Source organism: Ambystoma mexicanum, chromosome 9, assembly GCF_040938575.1.
Source record: "Ambystoma mexicanum isolate Mex_15411 chromosome 9, UKY_AmexF1_1, whole genome shotgun sequence".
NCBI lineage: Eukaryota > Metazoa > Chordata > Amphibia > Caudata > Ambystomatidae > Ambystoma > Ambystoma mexicanum.
This window is the reverse complement of record NC_090931.1, coordinates 787,226,679-787,254,479: the sequence shown is the minus strand read 5'-3', so window position 1 is coordinate 787,254,479 and position 27,801 is coordinate 787,226,679. Positions and strand designations below refer to the sequence as shown.

Below are 27,801 nucleotides of genomic sequence, written 5' to 3'. Positions count from 1 at the left end.
TCCCAAAACCAACTTGTAGATGGGTGACTTGATCACGTCCAAGGCCAAAGTCTCTAAATGATCATCAATCTTCAGTACCAGTCCCACAGTATGAAGACGGACGGGTCCAGAAGACAGAGGTGAACCATCATTGACTTCAACCGGTAGGGCTGCCTGTTTGGAGAGTAGGGGTATACCGTTGCTGTTGGCCAATGATTTGTCGATATAATTACCAGAAGCTCTGTTATCCAGAAGTCCGTAAACTTCCAGAGTCTTATCAGGCAACGATATCCTGATTTTCAGCGTCAATAAAACAGCTGGTTGCATGGGGTGAGAAGAGAAACAAGATGCGGAAAGGCCTGAGAGAGAGGCTGGACCTGTTGCTGCCCTCCCATTACGCAACAGGTCTCCTAGTTTTCCGCCTTCTTTTTCTGAGGACGTAGAGGGCATGAACCCAGATAATGCCCAGCCGCTCCACAAGAAAGACATAAACGCAGGGTTCTTCTTCTTCTCCTTTCTTCTTCAGATAAAGGTCCTCTCAAGGCCCCTAATTGCATAGGTTCAGAGCCAGACTCCGGAGAACCAAAAGACCCGACTGGTACATTAGGCATCTTAGAATGAAACTTCTCAGACCGACGTCTCTCTGCCCTTCGCTCTGTAAGTCTCTGGTCAATCCGAAGCACTTGTTCGATAAGACGTTGGAGGGTCTCGGGTTCGGGTATATGGAGCAATTCGTCCTTGTATTCATCTCTCAATCCTCGACGAAACAAGGTACTTTGTGTTACTTCTGGCCATTGGGAGTCGGTCGCCAATTGACGGAAGTGGCTTATGTAAGTTATTATGTCAGCACTTCCTTGTCTCATGTCCATCAACTGGTTCTGGGCTACGGAAGCCAGGTTTGGTGATTGAAACACCTCCAAGAAAGCCTTTTCAAAGGCCATGAAGTCATTCAAAATTGGACTATCGGTGGCCACCAATGGAGTGGCCCAAGCAAGAGCGTTTCCAGATAGATTCCCCAGGATATATCCAATCTTGGCCTTGTCACTGGTAAAATGAGATGGTCTGAAGAGAAAATGGACTCGGCAATGATTGCAGAATTCTGCTACACGTCGGGGGTCTCCATCGAACTTGATCGGAGTAGTATGTGCCAATGAACTCTCTCCTTGCGATGCACTCATAGCCCCCTGCGATACCATTTCACGTAAAGTCTGATTTTCCTGACGTAAAGCCGTCATCTTTGCACGAAGAGCCTGAAGTTCTTCTCTGATGTCTTGACCGTCCTCCATCTCCAAATCCGAAGGTAGGCGTCTCAATCTGTTAAGTTGGGTATTACGTGAGTGAAGCCTACCTGAAGACTTGGAAGAAGATCTTGACGTGGCAGCCAGACTGACGATGAGCGTATGACGCGAGGAACCGCCTCTCCGCCACCCAAGGTTTACACAAGGTGGAAGATGGACCGACTCCCAACGCCACGGGACGCACTCTCCTGATTTGCGTGGCGTCAGGACAGTGCAAGCACTGACAGGAGAGGCAGATGTTGAATGTCCAAAGACTTGTGAAGTCGGTAGTTTGTGGTCGAGTCGAGCAACCGAAACCACTGGAGGAACAAGGATGGCAGGCAGGAGGTAGATCCGACTGGAAGCCGCAGGGAGACTCAATGCCCCAAAGGAAACAGGCGATGACTCAGGCAGAGTGTGGGAACCTGACCCAAGAACAGGACAGGGAAGCCGACCCAGGAACAGGACTGGGAACCCAACCTAGGCACAGAACGGGAAAACCAATCCAGGAACAGGACTGGGAAAAACAACCCAGGCACAGGACTGGAAAGGACTGAGAAGGGGAACCCAGAGAAAGCGAAGCAGAACCCAGGGAAAAACTCAGGAGGCCAAAAGGATCCCCAAGACCCCAAAGGACAAAGGACCAGAAAAGCTGCAGGGGCAGGAACCCAGGAAGGGTTCAGACAGAAGCTGGAGACAGAGCAGGGCAGAACTGGTAGGTAGCGAAACGAGCGTTGAACACGATCAGGACAAACCTCGTTGAGACGCGTCTTGCTCCTGATCGAGGCTCGCTTTATAGGATGGCCGGCACCCGAGAGAGGCTTGAAACGCAAGCCGCCTCGTTACTGGGTGCCGGCACATCCAAAGCGAGGCTCGGAACGCGAGCCCTCGCTGTGGAGAGAGCCCAATCAACTGCGCATGCGCGGAATCGAGACCGTGGTCTCCCGCGCATGCGCAGAGGACTCCCGACGTGAACCCCAGAAGCTCTCCCCATGGCGGATCCCCACAAGCGGAAGCGCGGATAGATCCGCCAAAAGGGAGGAGAGCGAGTAGGAGCAGAGGACCCCGGTCTCCAGGTAAGTGGCGTGACACCTACCCAGGCTGGTACTAGTGATCAGTAATCCTTAATATCCAAAAGCTATCTTTCTTCTCGTGATGGCCTAAAGGCAAACAACCTATTTACCTAGACGTCCTCTGGGAACAATCTAAGTGAAACCTATCAGGATCCTAGTTTGATAGTGCCCTTAAACCGCTCCAGTCTGGTCCTCTATGCCCTTCTAGTCCTTTCCCGGATGTTAAACTCTCTCTACCTTCCTCGCTACTCTCCTCCCTTCCCTTTCCCCTCTCATCTCCCGCTTTCCCTCTAGCTCTACCTAAGAGGATTTTCTCTCTCCCTCTGTCCTACTACTCCCCTTCTCCACACCACTACTCTCCTTCTCCACACTACTCCTACTCCAAACTACTTCTACTTCCTCCTCCAACAGGGCTACTATTCCCACCCCCACACCACTGCTACTCCCACCTCTCCACACTGCCCCTACTTCCACCTCTCCACACTACTCCACTTCCTTATCCCAAACCACAAATACTGCCACCTCCACACTAGTACTCCTCCTCCCCACCTTGTAGCATTGTAGTAGTGATTTGCATAGCGCCTTTTCCCATTTGTATGGCTTCAATGCACTTTGTGGTAGGAACATCCTCGGAGACCGAAGTCCAAGTATGGGAAAGTTCTCAGAGGAGACATAAGATGCATGTGTGCATTTGGCCAAGATTAGAACTTAGGCGGGCTGTCTACGCTCCAGTAAGTAACCCAAGAGGTCAGGCATGTGGACGGGTGCTGAGGGAGGTCAGAACAGATCGCTGGTGCCGGAGACTCCATATGTTCCCAGCTGGACCGAAGTTTGTCATAGGTTGTCGCTGTATTCTAATCGCAGAGGTGTTTAGGCAAGTCTGGTGTTTCAGTGCGAAATGGCTGTGTGTCCAGCTACATCGAATTTGTTGTAGTCGTAGCTGCATTCTAAAGTGCATGGATGAGTAGCAGTGTCTGCAACCGATGTCCACCGAAGTGATGCATTTATGCATACCTTAAGCTCAGATAGAGCTTATCTTTGATGTCGCTGTGTCATCCAATCCTCGAATGGATTGTCCTCCCACGTATTCCTCATCTTTTGATATGTTTGTCTCCAGTTTAAGCTGCGTCAGAATAGTTTTTTAGGCAGAGGGCACTGTGCATCGATAGTTGGCTCGATGTCCCTCAAGGGTCTTTGCCTCAATGTTGACGTCATCACTGGCACATATAGCACGTGCAGCACCCGTTTGCTTCAATTCCGTTTTTCCACGATAGCTAACCCTTCGAGAATTACAGCGTGCTTCGGTTCCATTTATCAACTGAGACATACTCAAAAGCAATGGCCTAGTCATCGACACAATCAACCTCGAAGACCAGATTAAAAAAATGCCATGATTGCGGCACCAAGATGTCGCTCATGGACCCTCATCGAGTGTGTCTGCAATGTCTTGGCGTGGAGCATGAGACTGCAAACTGTCGATCCTGTCAAGCAATGACCGGTAAGGCGTTGAAAGAGCAAAGTAGTGGCAGGTAGGCCCCCAACTAAATCCCCCTCGATGACTCTGCCGAAAAAGCGCCCGACGAGTCGAGAGACGACTCTCCTTTAAGAAAAAAGTCAAAGATAATGCTCTCGACCCAGGAGTGGATCGCACCATTCTTCTTCAAAGAAGAAGATACCCCATAGGTCACCTTCCACCTCTTCCTCCAACACCTCTCCTGAGAGAACAGTATCTTGCCCTACCAAATCGACTCCTGCTGAATGGGAGGCATTCAGACAGGAAATGTTAAAAATGTTCAAGGAGGCGGCCGCTGAACCCTTCGGAACAGAAGACCAAGAGTCATACTTCTGTTGCGCCTGGGCTTCTCCCTCAATTACAAGAAGTTCCACATGATACCATCCCAAAGACTCCAGTTCATTGGAGCGGTCTTGGATGCATCCTTGGGAAAAGCCTTGCCACCCGAGGTGAGGGCTCATCACATTCTGCAGATGGTCAGCAAATTCCAAAGTGGCTCACCATCTTCCGGCCTTCGACTTTTTGAGGGTTATTGGCCCCATTGCAACCTGCAATTTCCTGGTGCTGCAGGCTCACCTAAAACATGAGATCCCTTCAATGGGTTCTCAGGACTCAGTGGTGTCAATTCTCGGGCAAGATGTCAGACCTTCTTCAGGTTCTGAGCAGAGTCGCGCAGGATCTTCTGTGGTGGGCCTGTGAGGACAACATTCTGAAGGGAGAACCTTTTTGGCAACCATGGCCAGAGATAACGGTAGTGACGGATGCCTCACTCACGGGGTGAGGAGCCCATGCCACACAATCTGACAGTCAGCGGTCGTTGGTCTCCACCGGAGTCCAAACTGCACATCAGTCTTTTGGAGCTGCTGTCCATCAGACCAGCGCTGAAGGCCTTTCTGTCCTCTGTACGGAGAAAGAATGTCCTGATAATGACGGACAACACAGTCGCCATGTACTACCTCAACAAAAGGAGGCGTAGGTTCTCTACCATTGTGCAGAGAGGCTATGCAGCTCTAGTTCTGGGCAATTCAAGAAGGAATCGCGCCATCAACGGTCTTAGATAGGAGCAAGACCACGGGCGAGGCATGTATCTAAGACCATGCCTATTTCTGCGCCCACCTTATACAAATGTATTACGCCTTTTGAGTTTGCACTGGCATCGCAATGTGGTATTGGTAATTGGGACTCAGATTTAGGCCGTTTGTTGTCAGATATTGAGTGGAACCGCATATGTGCAGGATTGCTTAGGTACACGGTTCATTTGGAGTTTCGGTATATACAACAACGGATTACTCACTATCTTTATTGGTCACCTTGGAGGATGTAGACATGCAAGTTGTGTTGTGTTGTGAAGATGTTTGCTGGAACTGTAGGAGTAATGTAGGCACCACCTTCCGTATGTTATGGTTGTGTAGGAAGATTCACTTGTTTTGGGATGGTGTTTTCTAAAGAGTGGATTATTGAGATGCAAATGTATTTGTATTGGCTGTTTGTGATACCTTTTAAAACAAGAAACAGTGTCGAAACTTGACTAATAACTATTTTATTTTATGTGGTCCAAGTGCCATTGAGTAAGGGAACAGGGAAGCCTGTCAATGCAGCAGTAAAGCAGGAGTCTCCAGGAAGATTTAAGGGGTTTTATTTTCATAACAAGACAGCATACATTGACTGTTCTCATTGTTAATATTAGCTTGTTCAGTAGCAAGACAGGCAGAAGATTCAATATTAAGACCTGTAGATGTTCAATGGAATGCACCAGGCTGGAAAAAGGGAAGGTGGAATACACTTATGAGCATCTTCTCTCACCTCAATTGGGTATTTCCTCCCGAGCCAAGGCACCCCTAAATCCCAGGTTTCCACACTAGCGATCAGGAACATCTACTATCTAATGCTTGCTGGAAATGAGGTCTACAGACAACATCCTCATCTACCGGACTCTCTGCAGGGATTATCTAGAGTGTACCTATCAAAACACTCCCCAGGATTGTTAATGTGCTTGATGGGATGAGTGCCAATCTCAGATGCTCTGGTTCAGTCTCGGCCTAAGTCTCTCCCTTCACTCTTCTCCCTGATCTTTGTATCTCTTTCCATTCTACTCCCTCTTGTCTTCCTAGACGCGTTCCCTCTCCTTCTCTCACCTTTCTCCTCTTCTTACCTGTCACTACTTTCTTCTTTTCACTTCTTACTGCACCCCTCTTCCCACTTCTCATCCCTCTTTCCACCTCTCACTATACCCCTCTTCCTACCTCTCACCCTTTACACAAGCCCCGCCTCACAGTACACTACACACACTGGTACCACTTTCACATATACCTCACATGTACTCTTCTCCAGTTCTGCCACCCACTCTCCATCATTCCACACCTCCTGACCGCACCCCTGTAACGCACGCTCTACCTTATCTTCTCTCTCCTTTGATACTATGGTACTGCTGGTTCAGGTCTCTGCACCACCCCTACCTTCCATTGGATGCAGTGCTCACCTGGCTCTAGGAACCCATCTGTGTCTGTCTTATCCCAAGGGCTGTGTTACACAGCTGAGAGGTTTTAAAAAAAACCTCTTGAGCGCCTCCCCCTTTTCCAGAGTGGTTTTGGAAACTGTCTCTAATGGTGTGGTATTAGCAATACGCTCAGGCTGCTTGTTCTCCCTGTGACTATTCTCAGGTGCTGGTGAGTTTTGTTGCCAGTTCAGTTTGGGGAGGGTTTCTGTCTCTCCTGTCCCTCTGCAGTCTTTCTTCACTCCTAGTTTGTTTTCTGCTGCCCCCCGACCCCCTACATTCACCTCAGGTCCCTCTTGGGTTGTCGGGTCAGGTGTTGGATGTCTCATTTCAGTTTGGCAATGAAATACACAGACCATTTTTGGCTGTTCTTGATTCTCCTGACTCTAGTCCAGGTTTTCATAGTTGCTGCTAGGTGCACTATGGGATTTGCAGTCCTGCAACAGGAAAGAGAAGAGTCATGGCCGGAAAATGTACTGATGACATTCGTAGCACATCAGGGTTTTCAGGGACTTTGCTCACCCACTCCCCGCATCTGGGATAGGGTTAAAATTAGTAGACTACACCACTCCTTTTCTGTGTTTAAGTGTTTGATCCTTCAACATGTTTTTCCCCAATTACCTTTTTTACGGAGGCCTCATTTTGTGGGAGAGGGAGCGGCACAAAATGGTAGTAATAAACACATGTAAATAAAGTGAAAGTAAAAATAAGGTCCTCGAGCAGTTCAGGATTCAAGATTCTGATCAATATTATAAATGTGGTGAGCAGATGGCATCGTTTCCAGATGCGGTCTGTTGGTGGGTAATGGCTCTGTATTTTTTTTTCTCTGTTGCAGAAATCTTGATCAACAGCACAAAGGTGGATTTGGCAGCGAAGGATAAGGACTTGAATACAGCCTTGCACTTAGCTTGCAGTAAAGTACGTGAAAGACCCTTATTAACGGACAGCTTTTACAGAGAACTCCCTAATGCTAGAAGCGTTTGCTATAAGCGTTTTTAGTAGTAGGAGCCTATACACACAAGAATTAATTTCAAATATTAATTATCCTAATTTTCTCCTGAAAACACCCAAACGTATACCTGATGTTTCTGTATAGTGAAACAAAAAGATGCACACTGGCCAAGGGCTAGACTGCTCCACGTTGCTTTTTCAGTTATGTCCTAAGTAAATGTTTTAGTATATGCTGTTGGTCCCATTGCAACCTGATGTCATTTGATAATTTGTTGAACTATATGTTAGATCACAGAAATATATCAAATACAAAACTGAATTTTCTTTAAAAATCAGTACACCTCCACTCTACTAAAGTTAACTTAAAACAGGCTGGCGCAAATAAAATTGTTGAAATGATGTGGAGGTGATTTAGTTATAATGAAAATAAAAGAGCAACATGTTATTTTCCTCACAAGAGCATGATTCGCTGTTGATTTTGCCATAGTCCTCTATCAATATTTGTTGTATTTCAATGCTATCAACCAGTCAATTTGTTTCAGATTCATTAGCATAAAAGCATCACATTATAAAAATGTACCATTTAAAAACAACATATAAATGTTAAATCTGATTGTCTTGTCAAGAGGACACGTGTAGTTATCTTTTCCATGCACACAGGTAATCCTTTTGCACTGAGCTATAATGTTGAAGTGTTCCACTGTTACTTTTCTCTTACTATTCTCAGTTTTAGATGTTTGTTCATTTCCCATCTAAACATCAAGCCATCACATTTGGTGATAATTAACTGAATGAAGGCAGTCTGGTATATTTGCAGAGGTGACATGTAATCCTAGCACCTTTTAGACCATACTGGGTGGAAGGCTGGTTGAACTAGTTTCTGCTAGAGGGGTCAGCAGACATGGTGCCAGGTTCATTGAACATCCAGCAAGAGAAAGCAATATGCTCAGAACACTGTGGGATCCGTGGATGCCATGCCAGCTCTGTTGGTCCCTGAAATACTCCATCATCAACCCAGGAAAGCAGAAGTTAAGTCCAAGTTCAACAACACCCCAAGGAAACATTACTTATCCACAGCATCAATGCTGCACAAACAAACTTACAAGTATACCAGAAACCAGAGAACCACGAACAATTACTCAAGCAGAATAAAGTAGATTGGTCCATTGAAATCCACAATGGTCGGCCATTCTTACACATGGTGAGAACCAGGAGAGGGACTGGGTTAGGGGCAAGTCAATCTGAAGTGGAGGAGTCCACAGTGGGAGGAGGTATGATAGTGGGGCATGGAGCCAAGGAGGGCAGTACCGGATTAATAGGAATCAGACATGTGAAAGAGGTGAGTATGAAGCTAAATCTGGGTCCGATCCCCTTGCCTGCACTCTACCAAAGTATCTATCTTGCTTATCCAGAAGCAAGACCCCTGTCTGGGAACCCCAAGAGCTAAGGAACCTACAGAACAAAAGTCAGGAAAAGACATTTGGTAACCTCATTTGGTACTTGCCTGGAACCAGGTAGTTTCCAGACCTATCTGATTAACTATGTCCTGGAGAAATCTGCGATGGGGGATTCAGGACCTGCCCTCAAAATCCTACGACGAGGGGAAAAAGCTGCAACAATCATCCATCCTCTCCCATGGTGTCGCTTATTGAGAGGGAAAGACTGTGACTCTCTCCTCTCTTATCAACTGTGACCCTCTCCTCCCTTATCACCTTGTACATTGTGCCTGGAGTGGGTGATCGTTGGGTAAGCATGCCCTCTGAAAGAGAGAAGGAAAGAGACAACCTTTTTGGTTATTGTAGTAAATAAAAATCTTTATGGGCAAGTTAGCCCAGTGTGTCTTATTCCCAGTGGCTGTGTTGACAAGGACAAGAAAGTTGCTTTTCCAACAATTTGTCAAAGCTGCATGTAGAAGACCAATTCACACTTTGACATTGTGTTCTGGTATCTATAACCCAGCTCGCTTTTCAGGGGTCAGCCTTGAAAAATTGTAGGGTGAACATATGCCCATATCTATGACATTTACCATGTGTAACCACTCTTTAACCTGTGGGTTGTCCTTTTCTCTTTTTTCATTTAACATATTTCATGGGACTCGCATGAATCAAATTTCCTAAACCAAGTTTCTTACACTTTAGTGGCCAAATCTTGCCTGTGAGAGATCCAAGGTGGCTGCCGTGGGACGAGGGCGTGTGTGAGAGCCTCTCCCCACTGGGCCGCAGTGAAAGTGTACAATAAAGCAACAAGGACGAATCCAACACCATCCCTTATGGAAAGGGGAAGGTACACCGAATGGTGGTCATATTCAGGAGTTTGAATGTGTGCGCAGTGAAGCTATACAGAAAATATTGCTGTGCCGCTCGCTGAGAGGGATGGGTGAGCAGAGCATAAGGCAATGGGGGACAGGACACAGGCCCTGATCACGTCGGAGACTGCAGCAATTTTGGGCCAGGGGAAACTGGAGAGCGGTGGGACCCCAACACATGGAGAGGGGATGTCGAGAGTGAAGAGCAAGTGGCAGGGGAAACTAAAAGCCCAGCAACATGTAAGAAAAAGGATGCATAACGGGAAGCGTTCTCCCCTCCCCTGATGCACAGCCATCCGCAAACATCCAGGAGCACGCCAGCAGGACGGATAACAACCGGAGTAGCTGGTGTGATCTAGGTACAAACCCCCCACCCCCCTGACAACATGGCAGTAATACCCGGGGAAGGAACCGACCTGCGACCCACAAGCAATGTGGAATAGAAGCATGCAGCGTGCAATGCAATAGGCACATATCGAAATCCTGGCGGGAACAGGCGAGAGGGGGTAGCGGCAGCAGAGGCAATACTGTAGGAGGAACAAAGACACCAGAGGAGGGGTTGGGGAGCCCTAGGACAGTGGTCAGAGCCCTGCAAAGAGTATTAAGCAAACCAATGACGGGCAGCGTGCAGATCAAACCACGAGAAGAGGCCTCGATTAAATATAGAATAAGCCCATAGCACAATGGACACTAATAGACACACGTCCAAAACAGAGAAAACGTCGCCGACCACACAAACCGCCCCAAGCAAAACAGACTGTGAGCATTAATCAACTGTGGGGCACAGAGACAGTGACGACTTCACAGGGTGGAGGTAACAAACAAAGCCCACTACAACAGGAGACCAGAGCAGGAGAATCAATGGCAATGTGCAAAGAAGATATGCAAAGCTGGTTCAAGGAATTCCAAGACCAGTTCATGGCCTCTTTTCAAACGCAATTTGAGACATTGAAAGTAGAAATGAAATAGTCTGTGTAGGAACTAAAACTGGATGTTGCCAAATTGGAAGAAAGTACAGACACAATGGAAGGGGCAGTTCAGAGTGTGGAGGACGACTTGCAAAAAAATGAAGAGGCCCTGGACCGTCTTGCACGCCTGATGGCCAATTTCGGATATACAATGTGATAATCTAGAAAAACGCTCACGCAGATCCAATATTAGAATCAAAAATCGCTCTGAAAAAGTGGAGGATACATATTTGCCACTACTAACAACTATTTGCAGGAATTCCGGCAGAGAACACAGAAGACTTGGTTCAGATGTACTGGGTACATCGTGTATGCTCACGCAGAACAGAGGAACTAGGGGCCCGCCCTCGAGATGTTCTGGTGGCTATTACCTTGTATGAGCAGAAAGAACAAATTATATGGAAAACAAGGCTGGCAGGCCAGGTACGGATCAATGGAGAGGAAGTGCAACTCTATCAAGACCCAGCCAAAGCTACATTACAGAATAGAAGGCAGATGGGTCCACTGGTGAAATGTTTGCATTTTGGACTGTTCTTCTCGTGGGAAGGCTGACAGCACAGAATCACCACATGTGAAGAAGGACAACTGATTCTGAACATACAAGGAGATAGTCAAGAGTCAGGCGAGGGAGAACGGAGTGGAAACAGAAACCGCAGGAAGCCGTGGGAATGGAAAAAGTTTGCAAACCGTGGCAGGAAAGCCATTAAGAAGTGATTGGGCATAGGAGGCTTGAAAAAGAGAACAATGAAAGCAAGCTAGACAAGTAACAATGGGAAGGGTGACACAACATGAACCCCAGGGAGGGAATGAATATGGTCAACGTTACAATGAGTATGCCGTCCATGGGGGCGGGATGGGAGGCGAATCCTGGAACTATTAGTGGGGTTTAGTATTCCCTGCAGGGAATGGCAAGGTGTGGTGGACATTTCGTCCGGGCGATCATAGGAACCGGGACCCTCCTCAGGGTGTTGGGAAAGGTGGTGGGGCACATTATGTTGGGGACTGTTGGTGTTAGGGGGATTAGGGGAAGGATTCGGAGGGGGGGCGGAGGGGAGTGTAGATCCAGGGATCAGCAAACAAAAACAAGAAGAGTAAATGATAGATGAGATGGCATCATTAAAAATACTGACATATAATGTGAGGGGATTAAATAACCCCATTAAGAGGAAAAAAGTGGATCAGCTGGTGTGGGGGATGAAGGCGGACATATGAATATGTCAGGAGGCACATATTAAGAGAACAGATACAAGATAATTAAAGAATCAAGGGTTTTCTCAAATATGCCAAGCTAATGCAGTGGAGAAAAGGGTGGGGGTAATGATAGCAATTCGGGATTGACTGGGAATACGCGTGCAGGGAACTCGGGCAGATAAGGAGGGGCACTACCTTTTCTTAAACATAACCTATGGAGTCCGGAAGGTAACGCTGTATGCCCCCAATACTGGGCAGGAGGGTTTCTTGAGGGGGATTATCTCGAGTTTAGAATAATTTGCCATGAGGAAATCATTTTAGCAGGGGATCTCAATATAACCTGTGACCCCCAGTTGGACAGGAGCAAAGCTACACGACGGGGCAAAGGCCCCATCAAAGGCATTGAAAAATAAAATGGAGTCGTTAGCAGTCCATGATGTTTGGAGGCCGGTAAGGGGACAAACACAGGGATATACATATTACCCTCATGTCCACACCTCGCAGTCAAGGATTGACTACATATAGGCCTCCACAGGACTAATAGCCAAGGTGAAAGAGGTGGACTTGGTATCCATCTACCTCTCAGATCATGCTCCAATTATGGAAACACTCAGTTTAGGTCATACCAAAGGGGGATTATGGAAGTGGAAGTTCCCGACAGAACTTCTACAAGATCAGGCTATGGTGGACTTCATAAGGGATAAGATAGAGCAATATTTCTCGGATAATGGCACAATAGCTCCAAAGGCAGGAAGGCATAAAAAACTTAGGTGGGACGAGGCACTGGAGGGAAAACTGAAAGAGATTCAAGGAGAGATGTCAAAGAGCCCAAATAAAAACTGAGATTAGGACTGAGACACATCCAAGGCCAGTTGGGAATGCTACGCAGCAAACGGGCAGAAAAATCACTCCTACACTTAAAATATAGGTATTATAAAAGAGCCAATAAGGCAGATAAACTCCTTGCTAGGCAGCTCAAGGTAAAGGAGAACAGTAGAACAGTTATGAAACTCGGGGATACACAGGGGCAGGAGAAGCCAGAGGACACACAGGGGGATTATTTTGAGAACCTCTGCCTTCCCCAGATCTCAGAGGAGGATAGGGAGATCTTAGAGGGAGACATAACGGTGGAAGAAGTGAAGAAAGCAATTAAAACTCTGCTGAGAAATAAAGCACCATGCCCAGATGGATACCCAGACTGCTTCTATAAAGCTTGTCAGGACATCCTGGCCCCTAAATTAACAAAACTGTTTAATACGTTCAAAATAAAAGGCATCATTACCTGAAACTGGTACTTTTCCCCAAGCTGGGAAAGGATCCAGTACTCACAGGATCATACTGCCCAGCAGCTTTAATACATTTAGATGCAAAGCTCTATACGAAGGTATTGACAGATAGACTATCGCACTTGCTCACTACACTTATAGCTCCAGAACAGTCAGGGTTTATTCTGACATGGCAGACATTTGATAATACGCGTAGGGTGTGTCATTTGATCGAATAAAATTGAGATGATGCGAAAACCGGCAGTACTAGTTTCATTGGATGCAGAGAAAGCTTTTGATCGGGTGGTTGGACACAGTTATTCCGCATGATGGAATGAATGGGGTTTGGACAGAATTTCCTCCAAATGGTCAAGGCCACTTATCATTCACCTCTGATGCGGGTGGCCCTTAATGGATTATTGTCGTAACCGGTGATCCTGGGGAGGGGTACATAATAAGGGTGCCCACTTTTGCTGCTAGCGTATGTGATTTTTCTGGAGCCACTACTGGCCCGGATCCGGGAGGCGGATGGGGTGAATGGACTCGATGGCGGAAGGGGAACACAAAATTATGCCGTTTGCAGATGTTATGCTAGTAGCATTAACAGTCCCGGAACGATCCCAGTCGGAGTTTATGAATGAATTAGAAAGGTTTGTGGCAATATCCGGATTAAAAATTAATAGACAAAAATCAGAAATCTTCAACCTAACGCCAGGACCGGACACAATAGAGAGGCTGGATGACCTATTTAGTGATAGCTTTAACATCATCATTAAGCCAAATGTATAAAGCAAATTACCCAAACCTTTTAGAAAAAATATAATTAGATATCAGGACATGTAACCCCCTGACCACATCATGGTGTTGGAGGATGGTGGTAATTAAAATGGTGGTTTTACCAAAACTTCTGTATCCTTTCCAAACCCTATCCATTAGGGTTCCAGATATGTTTTTCGAATCCCTGAAGAAAGCTGTAAAGGCATATATATGGAAGCAAAAGACGCCAAGAATAGCGATGTCAACAATGACGGCATCAAGAAATTATGGAGGTTTGGCATTTCCCCACTTCCGCAGATATTATGAAGCGGCTCAACTACGGGTAGTGTAGGAATGGGTAGCGGACACCCCACAAGGCATATGAGCTAAGCAAGGATAGGGCGGTGGTGGGGTCTCTGCTCTCGGTACTGCTATGGCTGAAGGGACAACATAGGCATCCGAATGTCAAGATCAGTGACGTTGTAGGAGTGGGGGTTGAGGTATGGGATGCAGCGATCAAGAGAGGGGTACTGACGACACACCCCTCCCTGTTCCTCCCAATGTTTGAGAATCCATACTTCCAACCAGGGATGGAGAAAGCTTCATATAATAAATGGGTAAAGGTAGGATGTCGGGCGATTGGGGATATGTATCAGGGGGAAAATATAATGGCATTCCAAAGAGGCTGTGGGGCTAACGGAAAAGGACATTTTTAAGTACATTCAACTCAACCATTGGCTTGTGCCCCCCCCCCATTCCCCACATATAAGGCAGGCAGCCACTAGACAAATTTTACCCTTAGTGACTGTTTTTGCTAGCACTACCCTTGAACTCATTATGGAGATTTGATTTAAATATTTGACAGAATTTAGGACTGTCCACAGCGTGAGTACCCTTCTGTTGGTTCTGTTTAAACATTATATTCTGCCCCAACTCACGCTTGCACATAGGGGCACACCTATTGTTTGTTACATATATCCCAGCAACCGCGGTTGCTTAGGTTGTGCTATTACTCAAGCCTGAATTTTTTTAGGCCGGTATCCGGTCGATTTAGTACCGGTTCCTACACTTCTCCAACTCCCTCCTTTTCTGCTGCCTTTTGCTACTTTACCCTTAGTGACTGTTTTTGCTAGCGCTATCCTTGAACTCATTATGGAGATTTGATTTAAATATTTGACAGAATTTAGGACTGTCCACAGCGTTAGTACCCTTCTGTTGGTTCTGTTTAAGCATTATATTCTGCCCCAACTCACGCTTGCACACAGGGGCACCCCTATTGTTTGTTACATATAGCCACTAGACAATTAACACCCTTTGAAACATACATGACAACAAACACAGGCTCAGTGAAATTTGTTTCGAACCTCTATAGGTTCTTGAACATTCAGGGGGAGTGGGAAAAGACATTGGGGAAACAATCTAAAAAAAAACAGTGGGATTTTATATGGGGAAATATCCCAAAGCTGACACGCGCAATACAAATGAGGGAGATGTGGCGAAAAGTGCTGGTTCAATGGCACTATACACCCAAGAGACTCCACGCAAGGTTCCCAGCGACCTCAGATAGGTGTTTGATTGGGGGGGGGTGTACAGTCAAGGGGACTGGAAACACATGTGGTGGAGCTGCTGCGGCTTTACAACAATTTTGGGACGGGGCGAGGGAACAGGTGGGCGAGATGATATGAGGAACGTAGCAGCTTCGGAAAAGGGTTTGGATGGGTAGGATGTGGGAGCCCAGCCTCACTAAAGCACAGAAGCTTTATTATCCTTGCAATAGCAGCATGGTTGTTCATTGCCCAACAATGGAAGAAAGGGTCAGAACCCACGGTTTACGAAGGGCTGCAGAAAGTGTGGAAGTTTGTATCCCTAGAATGGATAGCCTACAAAATTCAGGGGGCCCACGCACCTACAAAGTGACTATATGCAACAATGGTGCCCACATAACATTAGAACAATGGACATTTTGCACTCTTAATGCAACCATCTCAAGAACTGGAATTCTACACCACGGGTGGGGTGTTTGGGGATTGTTATTTGAGTGTATAGAAAGATGTATGTTTATGAAAACGAATAAAAAGTTATAAATCTTGCCTGTTCTACTCTTGAAGCCAAACCTGATAGCATGTTATCTGTGACACCCATGAAGGAGGTTCATACTTGGAACATCTTTCCTCCCCATAACCTGGTACTATTTCAGTCACCTAGCTGCATGTTTGGGACATTTCCCTCACTCTTAACATACATTAGCCAGCCACCCAAGAAATAATTAGAACCTATGTAACTTGTGGCATTTTAAGCAAGTGAATGAGGCCCGGCAACTTCTTAATTCCTTGACATTTAAGGGGACACCCAATACTTCTCCCAAGGTAAATACTTAACTTTGATGTCTACCATAATCAGTGAGGTTTGTCCACAACTGTGTTCCTTAGTATTTGATATGTATCTGTTCCCGTTTTATTCTTGAAAAATGTGTTCTGTTAATTTTAATATAACTAATGTGCTCCTGTGGCTTTCTAAATGAAAGGGGTGCTTTTATTACTCTGTAGACAAAGGTCCATAACAAATCTTTCGAAATATTTTCTCTATTCCTCCCTGCGGTGATGTTTCTCAAACTGAAACCTTTTTTAATATTTACTAGATTTTATGAGGGAATCTGTGTATGTTTGACACACTCTAGAACATTTAGACACATGGGTTCTCCATTTGTTGCTAAAAGTGTATTTTCTCTGTTAACTGTGATATAGCTCTGTGGGTTATTGTCCCAGCTGTATAAATGTGTGAATGTCTCAACTGTAAATTCTAGCAGGTTGACTTATTTTATGTTCTTCAGAAATCACATAAAGGATTACCATGCAGTTGATAAGTACAACCTTGCTAACAGGGCAAGTATATTTGGAAAATATATTAAAAAATATATTTTAGGAAAAACAAAAAGATCGTACTGCTCGAAGATTTGCTCAACGAAGAATTTCTAACTCGGCAGCATTTTTATCTTCTTTGCTTTATCAAATGGGTAAAGTACCTCTAAGCTAAATGTGCTACCGACTACCTTTTGGTAGGCACAATACAAGGCTAAGGGGTGGAAGAGCAAGGAAACACTAGACAATAATAAATGTACATTTATGTAGTCCACATCAGGACCCAAAATGTCACATGGAAAACAGTCAGAATAAATGTCTATACTGCTAATAAATAGTAACATAGGAGATACAAATGCACACCATACATTAAATACAGTGCCTAAGGGGAGAAAATGGGTAATAATTTAGGAAACAAGCACAAAAGACCAGCAACATATAGAATACAATTGGGCTGAAAGGACCAGATCTATAAGATCTCATTACTCTCCTAGAAATAAACCTATACAAAAGTAACAATGAGTCAACATTAATAGCAAGACCTTTCTATCCCTCTCCCAATATCCAGAAACCCAGGTGTCCCTTTAAGCCATATTGTCAAACTAGTGATCAGTACTAAGGATATCTAGAGGAGAGTTTGAGTTTTTATTACACTTTTAGCTGATTGGGCCTGTCGTGAAAAGAATAAACGTGCATATAAATACTAAATACACTAAATTACCAAAAATAAAGCATACACAAGTACAAAATACAATGTAATTAGAAGAAAGCTAAAACACGTATTTCATCTATAGAATATTAAAATCATCCTAAACATAGTTTGGGCAAACATGTCCTAACACAATGATTCTAAAATTAACATAGCTGAATAAAGGGATACTGTTCTAGGGGGGAGAAAGAAGTAAAGAAGAGGTGATACACTTCTCACTCACAGCCCCTGTCAAGAATAGCTGTAAGCATGGGACTCATCTACTCCCATTCTTACTGGATCTCCATTTCTATGCCAGATATATGAAACCAACAGTTGATTTACTGGTAGCCTTTTCAAAATCCCCTAAGAGATGTGGCAGTGCTGCATCTAATTGGTTCAGGAGGCATTCCTTCCTGACTAGGGGAATAATGCATGTTGGCCTGCAAAAGTCATAAACTGGGCCATTGAAGAAGAAATGATTTAAGTTTGCCTCACACAGTTTGCATTTGGAATTAGCTTAGTATTGGAGGATTCACAAGATGTTCTAGATAAGGTTGATGTCCACCATGAGATGTATAAATATCCTCCCACTCTGTGTGGGACAGGTGGACCAACTCATTCTCATCTTGTCTATCTTGTAGAGTGCTAGATCTAATATGGGTTCCAACCTCATAAATGTGAGATCTCAAGATAGCTGCTTCCTATAAATCAAAACAAAGGAAATGTGTTCATGCCAGGCCATATCCACTAGGTCTCTGGACTGGTCTGCCTCTCTATTTAATGCATATGTAGGCATTGATTGCACACCCTACCCCCTTCTGTTGGCTATAAAAGCCTACACCAGCATGAAGGACCTTGTTTGGGAAAACTCTGTGGTAAATATGCCTACTCCATCTACATTTCTATCTAAACCTCCAAATCTCTGCACCATGGCCGACTTTGCCACCATACTTCCCACGGAAGCCTGTTTCAATTTCAGTTATGTTAATGTTAAAGGATATTTATACCGCGCACTATCACCACCTTAGTGGTCTCCTGGCGCTCTGGAAGATCTGAAAGAAAGGGGGGTGGGTTAGGTGGCATTTAAGGACAAAGTTTGGTGAAAGAGCAAGGTAGCAGTGATGCGCTGTTGGCAGCTCCAGTTTGGTTAACACAGTTAGTGAAGCTTTTTGGTGTGGTGTCCGGTCTGAGTCTGTCGTGTGGTGTTGTGTAAGGCTCTGTGTGGTGTGTTTGTTGTTGCGGTGTAGTGAAGTGTGTGCGGGTTGCTGTGGTTTTAAGTGGTATGGTTGTGCTTAGTTAGGGTTTGAGAGGTGTGTGAAGAGCGTGAGGTTTTTTGTAGGGTTGGTTATTAGCATTGTTGTCTGGAGAAAAGAGCACTTGTATGTTGTGTCTTTCGGGATTTAGACAAAATGTCTTCCTTACAGTGATCTGATGATTTCAGTCCCAAAGTTATCCCTGTGTTTTCACACAAGATTAATAATGGCTTTACCTCTTTAAAGTCTCTACGTGTGATTTCAAGGTTAAATTTGAGGAGATGGATACCCTGAGATAATTGAAGCAATCTACAACCTCTATGCCCTCCTATCCCATTCTGAAGGAAGGCTTTTGCTTTCTTCCATGATGGATGTTGATCATCATAATTTTGGATGATTTGCATTTGTGCAGGTTTAGGTGGTTTACCTTACAGTAGGTCACCACTGCTATTAGTTAAGCTGGCCAGAAGGACTGAATTGCCTGTATACAATTACATCAGCACTGACTTCCCACAAATAGAGGGTATATCTTTAGAAGCTTCTTCCACATGTTTCGGTAGATCATTGATGTATGGGCAGATGAGGACTGGTGCTAATAATAAGCATCTCTATTTTACTCCTCTGGCAGTAAGTATTTTATTTGTGAGTTAACCACATGGGCTGTACCCAATGTGAATAGTAGTTTTAAAATACAAGAGGGTTCTGTCATTTCCTAGCTTGGCAGATTTGGTCTATAGCCTCTCCCCATCGACTATCTCAAAGGCCAATGAAAGGTGCAGAAAGGCTGCATTGATAGGTGTCTTCTTAGCGTGTTCTTAGCTACTACACAGTTATTGGCTACAGTGAAGGCAACATGAAGCAAGACACAGACAACACATTCAAAGTTCAAAACAAAAGGGTTTATTAAATGAAATGTCATGATGCTAGAAGGCCTAACTTGCCCTATGCTAAGGTGGGATTTCCCTAGCTGAATGAAACTAAGGAAAGTCTGAGTCAAAGAGTTCAACTTAAGTTTGTCTGTGTACAAAACCTATCCTTTCCCTCACAACTAACACTATATAATGTGTAGGGATGTCAATAATCACAGAAATGGTGATCAGCACAAAGTCCTGAGCTTCTTCCAGCTCTTGGCTTCCTTTTCAGCTTCCCTTCCCCAAGTTCGAGAAAGTTCCACAAAGGTCTCGAGATTACCTTTCCCAAGTTCAGAACAGTTGCACAAATCCTTGAGGTTCCTTTCCGCAAGTTCAGTGCAATACAGTTCCACGGATTCCTTGGGGATCCCTTCCACAAGTTCCATGCAACACAATTCAAAAGAAAGAGTCTTGAGGCTCTGTCCTCAAGGCAGTATTTGCAGTTCACCAAATCTCCCCAAGATTTCAACATAGCAACTGATATTGGTCTCAGTCTTTCAAAGTTAAACCCAACTCTATGTCCACTTGCCCTCCTCCTGGTTCGTCTTACCAGTTCACTCACAGTGCTTCCACTTGGTGTATTGCACAATATCTTTGAGTTTCACAATTTAGGGCTCACTGATCTAGGCGCAGTTATCAGACCACACTACCCACCCATCACAGGTCGCGCAACCATTAACCATAGGATCTCCAATACCCACAGGCTCTTGTCTACATGTCCTTGTGTACAGATTCACATTCACTTAGCTTCTCTTTGTGTAGGCAGTTTCATACTCTCCTGGCTTCTCCTGGTTAGCCACTTGGCTTTACCATAGCGTGTCACGCACTTCTTGCCAGTCTTTGGCTTGCTGCACTGTATCCATTCATAAAGTTCACTTTGTGCTGGGTTTTTTCATGCTCCACCTCTCGGTTGCGTTCTTTCACACTTGTGCTCTTTTCCGTATGTTGTTTTCAAAATGGGCACTTTCCCTTTTGGCTTTAATCTGCTATTAGCTTAGCCCATGCATTTCTTTTCAGTTCCATATTGAATAAGCTTACTTTAGCTTAGTTTCAAGTTTTTGCTCAATTCACTATTCAATGTACACAATTCAGCTTTGTTTCAAAGTTTCATTAAATCCGGTATGCAATATACATAATTCAGCTGTGTTTCAAAGTTTCATTCCATTCGGTATTCAATTAGCTTTGTTTTCAGTTTCAAGTTTTCATTCATTTTGGGATTCAAAATAGCATGCAGTACTTAATTTCTTGTGCGTAGCCTTCTAGGAGCGCCCAGTGTTGTGACTTCCCCCGACAATCACCGGTCCTCTGCGTTCCTCTCTGGAGGCTTCGCTTCTTCCTTTCTGCCTTTCAGGTTGGCCGCCCGGCTTCTGCAAGCCGCGCTCGCACTCTGGATGCTGTCCTCCACCTACCGGTGGCTCTGCTACCTCGATACGGATGGTGTCCTTTCTTCCTTGCTTGCAGCTTGGCTGCTATTTCTCCAACACAGAGGCTGCCACACGTTGCTTAACGGCCCGCTCACCCTGGGCTCCACAGTTCCTCTAGGACTTCGGCTGGCATCCTGGCTTCCTCTCAGGTCCCTCCAACAAAAGAGAGAAAATTAGGGTAGGTTTTATACAGGTAAATGGTCAAAGTCTCATTTAATATTAATAATTCCATTTTGCCGCAAATCGCTGGCTTTAACACTTACATGTTAAAAAACAAATGGTCAATACATATTGAATAAAACTAACAAGGCACAAGGAAAGGGAGCAAAGGAATAATACACCAGAATTTGAAAAGGTTTGAGGACAATAAACAAAAGTACATAGAGAGTGAATAACATAAATGTCCTTAACTGTTCAATTGTGTTCTAAACCAGATACTCCTCTTGAAACGCAATCTAAACTATGGTTCCAAAAAGTGTTGTCAACCACAAAGGTCGATCTCATGTTCAGTGGATACTGTCATATGCAGTCTACTAGGTGAGACAATGTCCAAAAATAAATAGTTTCCCATCCAAACTGATGTAAAGAGCTAAATGTCCAAGTTTCAACTAAATGATTCTTGTTTCTGTAACAAATGAGAGAAAATGTGTGTGAGAAGCCATTGGGACGATAACAATAGTGTTGAAGAAAAGAAAATGAGGGGTTTACCACAGCAGGAATTTACTTCGAGGGGTCTGAAGCAATGTGCAGCACAGCCTGTAAGAGTCCTGAGATCACCCACTTGGCCCTAGGGGGAACAGAATGCTGAAAATACACCAATGACGGTTGAGGATAGGCATTGAAAAAATGAGTAAACTTTGCCTGGTTGGTGTTAATAAGGGAATTAAAGATACTTGAGCCAAGGGGACTGGATTGTCCTGAAGGTGGGTGCTGAGATAATCCAAAGGTGCATGAGCTGCCTTCATCGTGGAGCCGGGAGGAGAGGAGCAGCGGACATGCCGGCAAGTGAGGGGGACGGGGGACGGGAGGAAAAGAAAGAGACACACGATAAGTGTCCTAGGATGGTAAGAGCGGCGTCACAGTGGCCTGCTGTGAGCCACGCTGCTCAGCTGGTGATCGCCACTGAGTAAAAATAGCACAGGCCTCAAATGAACACACGGGGACAGTAGCTTTGGGGCCGTCTGGCGGTCTAATAAAGAAGACTGCAGGCGCTGTAAGGGAGCGCAGTCGAGCCTAGCCTTAAGGCACAAAGCATGTGCCGTATCCATGATGCCGCCTCACGGTCATCATCACGTGATATCGTGTCACCTGGGTGGGGATGGGGGAGGCACCAATGGAAAACGAAGTAGGCAAAGCACACCCGGTCGTGCTTGCTACATATTCCTGAAGAGACGTGAGGAGGAAAGGAGGTTTCCATGGAAACAGCCACAAACAAAGGACCCACAACCCGGGGCGCAGGGGCCGCTGCCTTGGAAAATAGGGCTGACAAGATAAAAGCGCCACAGGTCATCAGCGGGGCGCTTCTGGGTCCCGTGTAGAATAGAGGTGGGTAAACGGAGATTAGTGTATCCCCAATGCGTGCCATTCATCTTGAAGGTTCAGGCCTGAGCGGAACAAATCAAATTTGTAAAGCCAGAATTGGCCCGACCACCACAATTCAAACCGCCCAAAGCATGACGCCTGACGCCAGACCATCTGCGAATCCTGATACAAGAGGTGGAAGCACTTCTGGAATAGGACACCATTGAAGCCATCTCTATTCTTCAGGTAAACAAGGGTATTTATTCAGTGTACTTCCATGTACCCAAAAAGGACCTCACCATGCGCCCTGTTAGACTTGCACCCAGCGAACAAATTTGTCAAACCTCAAAAGTTTTGTATGGTAACCCTGCAGAAAGTAATCCCACTGTTGAAACAGGGGGATTACATGGCAACAATGGACATGAAAGATGCATACTTTCATATTTCAATGTTGCCAGCACATTGAAAATATCTAAGGTTCATGATAGAGGACAGGCAATTCAAAGTACTCCCCTTTGGCATTGCCTCGGCGCCAAGAGTGTTTACAAAGGTTCTGACAGTAGCCGCAGAACACCTGCGCAGACTATCCGTCCCGGTGTACCCTTACCTCGACGACTGGCTCATAACAGGGGACTCCTACGAAACATGCCTATTGAATACTCAGAAGACAATAGACCCCCTGTTCAGTCTGGGATTCTCCAACAACGAGAAGAAATCCAGCTTAGACCCCAGTCAAGTCAAGCAATTTCTAGGGACTCTGATCCGAACAGAGGATGGCCTCGTCTTCCCCTCCAACGAGAGGGTTCAGAACATGCTTTCTCAGATCCTTCAATATATAGCCAGTCGGGAAGTGATGGTACACAAGGCCATGTACTTGCTGGGTATGATGGCATCATGCATTTGATTAGTTCCCCACGCGCGTCTGCGCATGCGTCCCATGCAAGAGTGGCTCAACAGCCAGTGGTGTCAGGCCAGTGGACAATGGGAAGATCTGGTAGTTGTCTCGCCAGCCCTCGTTCTCTCTCTGCAGTGACGGTTGACAGAAAACCTCTTGGAGGGGATGACCTTCACCACTCCTGCAGTAGAAGCCACTCTCATGACAGAAGCATCTCTCACGGGGTAGGGGCTCATCTGCTACAGCAGACAGCGCCTTGGAGTGTGGTCCCCACAAGTAGCATCCAACCATATAAATATGTTAGAACTACTAGCGGCGTTCAAAGCACTGAAGGCCTTTCAGACACAGCTACAGGGGAAGACAGTCCTGGTCCTGACTGACAGCACCACAACCATGTATTACCTAAACAAACAGGGGGGCACACATTCTCCAGGGCTATCCAAGCTGTCCCAGAACATTTGGATGTGGCCTCTCAAACACAGGATGTTCCTACTGTCCCAACACGTTCCAGGAGAACTCAATTTTCTAGCAGACGTGCTCAGCAGAGATTTCCCACTGCCTGTAGAATACTAATTGGCGTCTGCACGAAGACATTGGGCCTCATTACACGGATGGCGGTAAGGGTTTACCGGTACCGGTATTTTACCGGTACCGGTAAATCCTTACCGCCTTACTACGAGGTCCCTTTGCGGGTTGGGGAATTTAACGCCTGCTTTTTGCAGGCGTTAAAAACCAACCCGCAAAGGGACCAGGGAGCTAATTACGGTACCGCAATTTGCGGTACCTTAATTAGCGCCTTCCCCATTCCCATAGAGCCCTATGGGGCAAAAATGGGAATGGGGAAGGGCAAAGGTGGAAGGGGGAATTACCGCCCCGCCAACCTTGGAATAGGGCGGTAATTCCCCTTTCCACCAAGGCAGTGCCGGTATTTTACCGGCATGAACCATGGCGCTAACAGCGCCATGGTTCACCGCCATCCGTGTAATGAGGCCCATTGTCTCCAACGTCTTCGCAGAATGAGGCTTCCCAGAGATCGACCTGTTCGCAACTCAGGAGAACGCCCAATGCCAAGACTACGCCTCCAGGTACCCCCAGAACCGCTCCAAGGGGAACGGACTCTGGATAACATGGTCAGGGAAATTTGTCTACGCTTTTCCCCCTACTTCCCTACTCAACAAGATAGTGCACAAGATACACAAGGAACCAGTTAACATGATCTTGGTGGCCCCCATGTGGGCCCGCCAAACCTGGTTCGCTCATCTAATGGAAATGTCCCTCTACCCCCCTGTGAGACTACCCTGCCCGTCCAACATGTTGTCTGAGGACAGAGGGGAGACACTACACCTATGCCCGCAAACTCTGAATTTAGCGGCCTGGCTCCTGAGGTCATAGAGTTTGGACACCTTCAACTCCCTCAGAGATGCATGGACATACTCAGGGAGGCTATAAAACCTAGCATTCGGTATTGCTATTCCAGTAAGTGGAAACGCTTTGTCATCTGGTAGAAGACCAAGGGCGTCAATCCCATTGACTGCTCGCCTACCCACATTGTGTTATACCTAACTCATTTGTTAGACTCAGGTTTGGTTTTTAATTCCCTAAAGGTTCATCTAGCTGCTCTATCAGCCTACAATACATCACAACAGAAAGTGTTGTGGTGGAAAATACCTGTTATTAAGGCTTTTATGGAAGGGGTTAAAAAAATTCACCCCCCTCCCCCCAATTTCTAACCCAGCTCCCAGATGGGATCTAAATGTGGTTTTCACCAGACTCATGGGGTCTCCGTTTGAACCAATGCATAAAGCAAGTCTAAAAGACGTTACTTTTAAGGCGGCCTTCCTAATAGCTATCACTTCTATTAGGGGGCTTAGTGAACTTCAGGCCCTGTCAGTTGTAGACCCTTTTGTTGCAGTCCACAGTGGTCCTGCGCACTCATCCCCGATTTGCGCCTATATTCATTTCGAAATTCCATGTGAACCAATCAATTGAACTACCCACTTTCTTCCAGAATCCCTCTAGCATGGCCGAAAGAAGCCTACACACACTAGATGTGCGCAGGGCAGTCATGGTTTACCTGGAAAGAACTAAACCACTGAGGAAGACAAACCAGTTTTTCGTTTCAGTGGCAGCTGGTAGAGAAGGGGATCCTGTCTCTAAGTCAGCTATGTCAAGGTGGATTGTCAAATGCATCACACTATGTTATACTCTTGTTAAGAGAGAACTGCCCTTCAAGCCTGGAGCACACTCTACTCGGGGCACTGGGGCTTCCATAGCATTCATTGCAAATGTTCCCCTTGAGTCCATTTTCAAAGCGGCAACCTGGAGTTCTGTACACACCTTTACAAACACTACTGCCTAGACACTCATTCTAGATCTGATTCTCAGGTGGGACAAGCAGTATTAAGACATCTTTTCACTACTGTTTCTTCTTACAACCCACCTCCAACTCCGGGTACTGCTCGCTAGTCTATGCACAGCATGTGATTCTAAACAGATTAACAAGCATCAGACGACATGCATTACTCACCGTAATAGCATTTCTGTTGATTGTATCTGCTCAGATTCACATGCGCCCACCTTGCCTCCCTGGTCGGGTTGAAGGAACATAGACGTCTTACTACTTTCTCTCTTTATGTACTCTCACAATAGCCTTGGACTCCCTCATGGCAGACAAAATCCAATCGTGGGCACCTCGGCGGTTGAGGGATTCTGGGTACACTACACATCCCGATAGGGATAGTGTTACAGACATGCCTATGCAGACGTCCCCTTTCGGTCCCCGAAAGACAAGATGCAATACTCCGCGGTTACCACTGGATGTCGGACCATACGCACAGCATGTGAATCTAAGCAGATATAATCATAAGAAATGCTATTACGGTGAGTAATGCATGTCATACAAATACCCAATGTGGGCAAAAAAATGAGTTGTGGCAAGGGAGTTTATGGCGCACCATCCTTTGTTTGGATCCTGGGGGGGAGTAAAATTGGAACATGTAACTGAATACCGATATTTAGGAGTATCCATCAGATCATGCTCATCTCCACATGAACTTGGCATGGGGGTGGTGCATAGGGCATGGGCCAAATGGTTGTGTCTCAAAAGAATCGTTGACTCTCAAGGAGGGGGATCACTGGAGGCCAAGATCACGGCTTACAGGGTCTCGGTCATCCTGAGCATTCTCTATGCCCACAAGGTGATTCCTCTAAGGGCAGTGGTTTGGCTCCCTAGGTTGGAAGCAAAGATTCTGCACTCACTACTTGAAGTGCCAGGGAGTGTCAAGTGGAGGCTATTCAGTTGTAGTTGGGTCTCTATTCTTTGTTAATGCTTTGGAAGTCTGCAACTATTAAATTCTAGGCTAAGATGTACTCTAATAATCTGGAGGCCCCCTCCCTGCTTGGACAGGGGTTGATACACGCTGAGAGGTTCTCAAAGAGTTCATTGTTCAGAGATCTGGACCAGCTGGCTAAACAATGTTTGGTGGAGATGGGCATTGACAGGGTTTCCAAGACTTGGCTGGACCTCTAACTGTCTGGGTTGAGGTAAAACGTACCTGTCTGGACATGGGTTTGTCCCTAGACCATTTAGACAGCCTATGCAAGTTTGAGGCCTACTCCCATCAGGCCTTTAAAGTCGGCATTCCAAAATCTTATTTGATAGAGCTGTGTGTTCCAAATTTAATAAGATTTATCACAATAATTTGTTTTCAGACCCTCTGTGTTTTTGAAAATACAGGGACATAGGCAGGTGTTCCCAGAATAGAACGATTATGTAGATTGTGTGGCAAGCAATTAGAGACCATCTGCCACATTTTGACCCAGTGTGGGGCCCTGAGCCTAGAGTACAGCAAGGCTTACAATGAAATCCGTTCTCACACCTCGGACCAATTTTGGGCCACAATCTTCGATGCAGAAGCTTTGACATCTGTAGCGTCAGCCTTTTATGTATGGCAGAGGGCGGTTAAGAAATTTGATCTTGGTCCTATAGATTGGTGCAGCCGACTACGATCTGTTAATGTGACACGCCCAACTTAAATCACAGCGGCTTTGGCTGCAGGCTCCAAGGTCACCTATGATACCTAATGTATGTCAATTATGTACATTTGTCTTCTTTCTTAAACTATTCACGCATTGTAATGTATGATGAATTGTGGTTTGTTTTATACATTTTGATTTACACTCAATTTGTTATCAATGTATTAGTGTAAAATGGTTTTAGATGTAAGCAGAGGCACTTAATAAATAAAACATTTTAAAAAGTAGAAATACAGGGTGCCAGACTCTGCACCCAAATGTTTGAGGTCACAACCATCACCGGACTCTGTAGTATCAGCCGCCGCAAGAAAATGTTCAGCCAACCTGGCATCAGCATCATCAATTCCTCCGGACAACGAGGGGAAGAAGATGGTAGCAATGGGGAAGAGAGTCATCTACACGGCTGCATCCATGATTAAAGCTGCTAATGCTCTGGCTATC

The 27,801-nt window shown here is 45.7% G+C and overlaps 1 protein-coding gene across 4 annotated transcripts in view; it reads left to right on the top strand.

The window, feature by feature from the left end:
• The window catches only part of ANKRD44 (ankyrin repeat domain 44), a 1,456,106-nt gene that overhangs the window by 1,268,347 nt on the left and 159,958 nt on the right, over positions 1–27,801 (top strand). For all 4 annotated transcript variants that reach the window (XM_069615728.1, XM_069615729.1, XM_069615727.1 and 1 more), the window contains one exon: positions 7,172–7,254. In XM_069615728.1, coding sequence (XP_069471829.1) covers positions 7,172–7,254 — 83 coding nt within the window. The remainder of the gene's footprint in view (positions 1–7,171; positions 7,255–27,801) is intronic.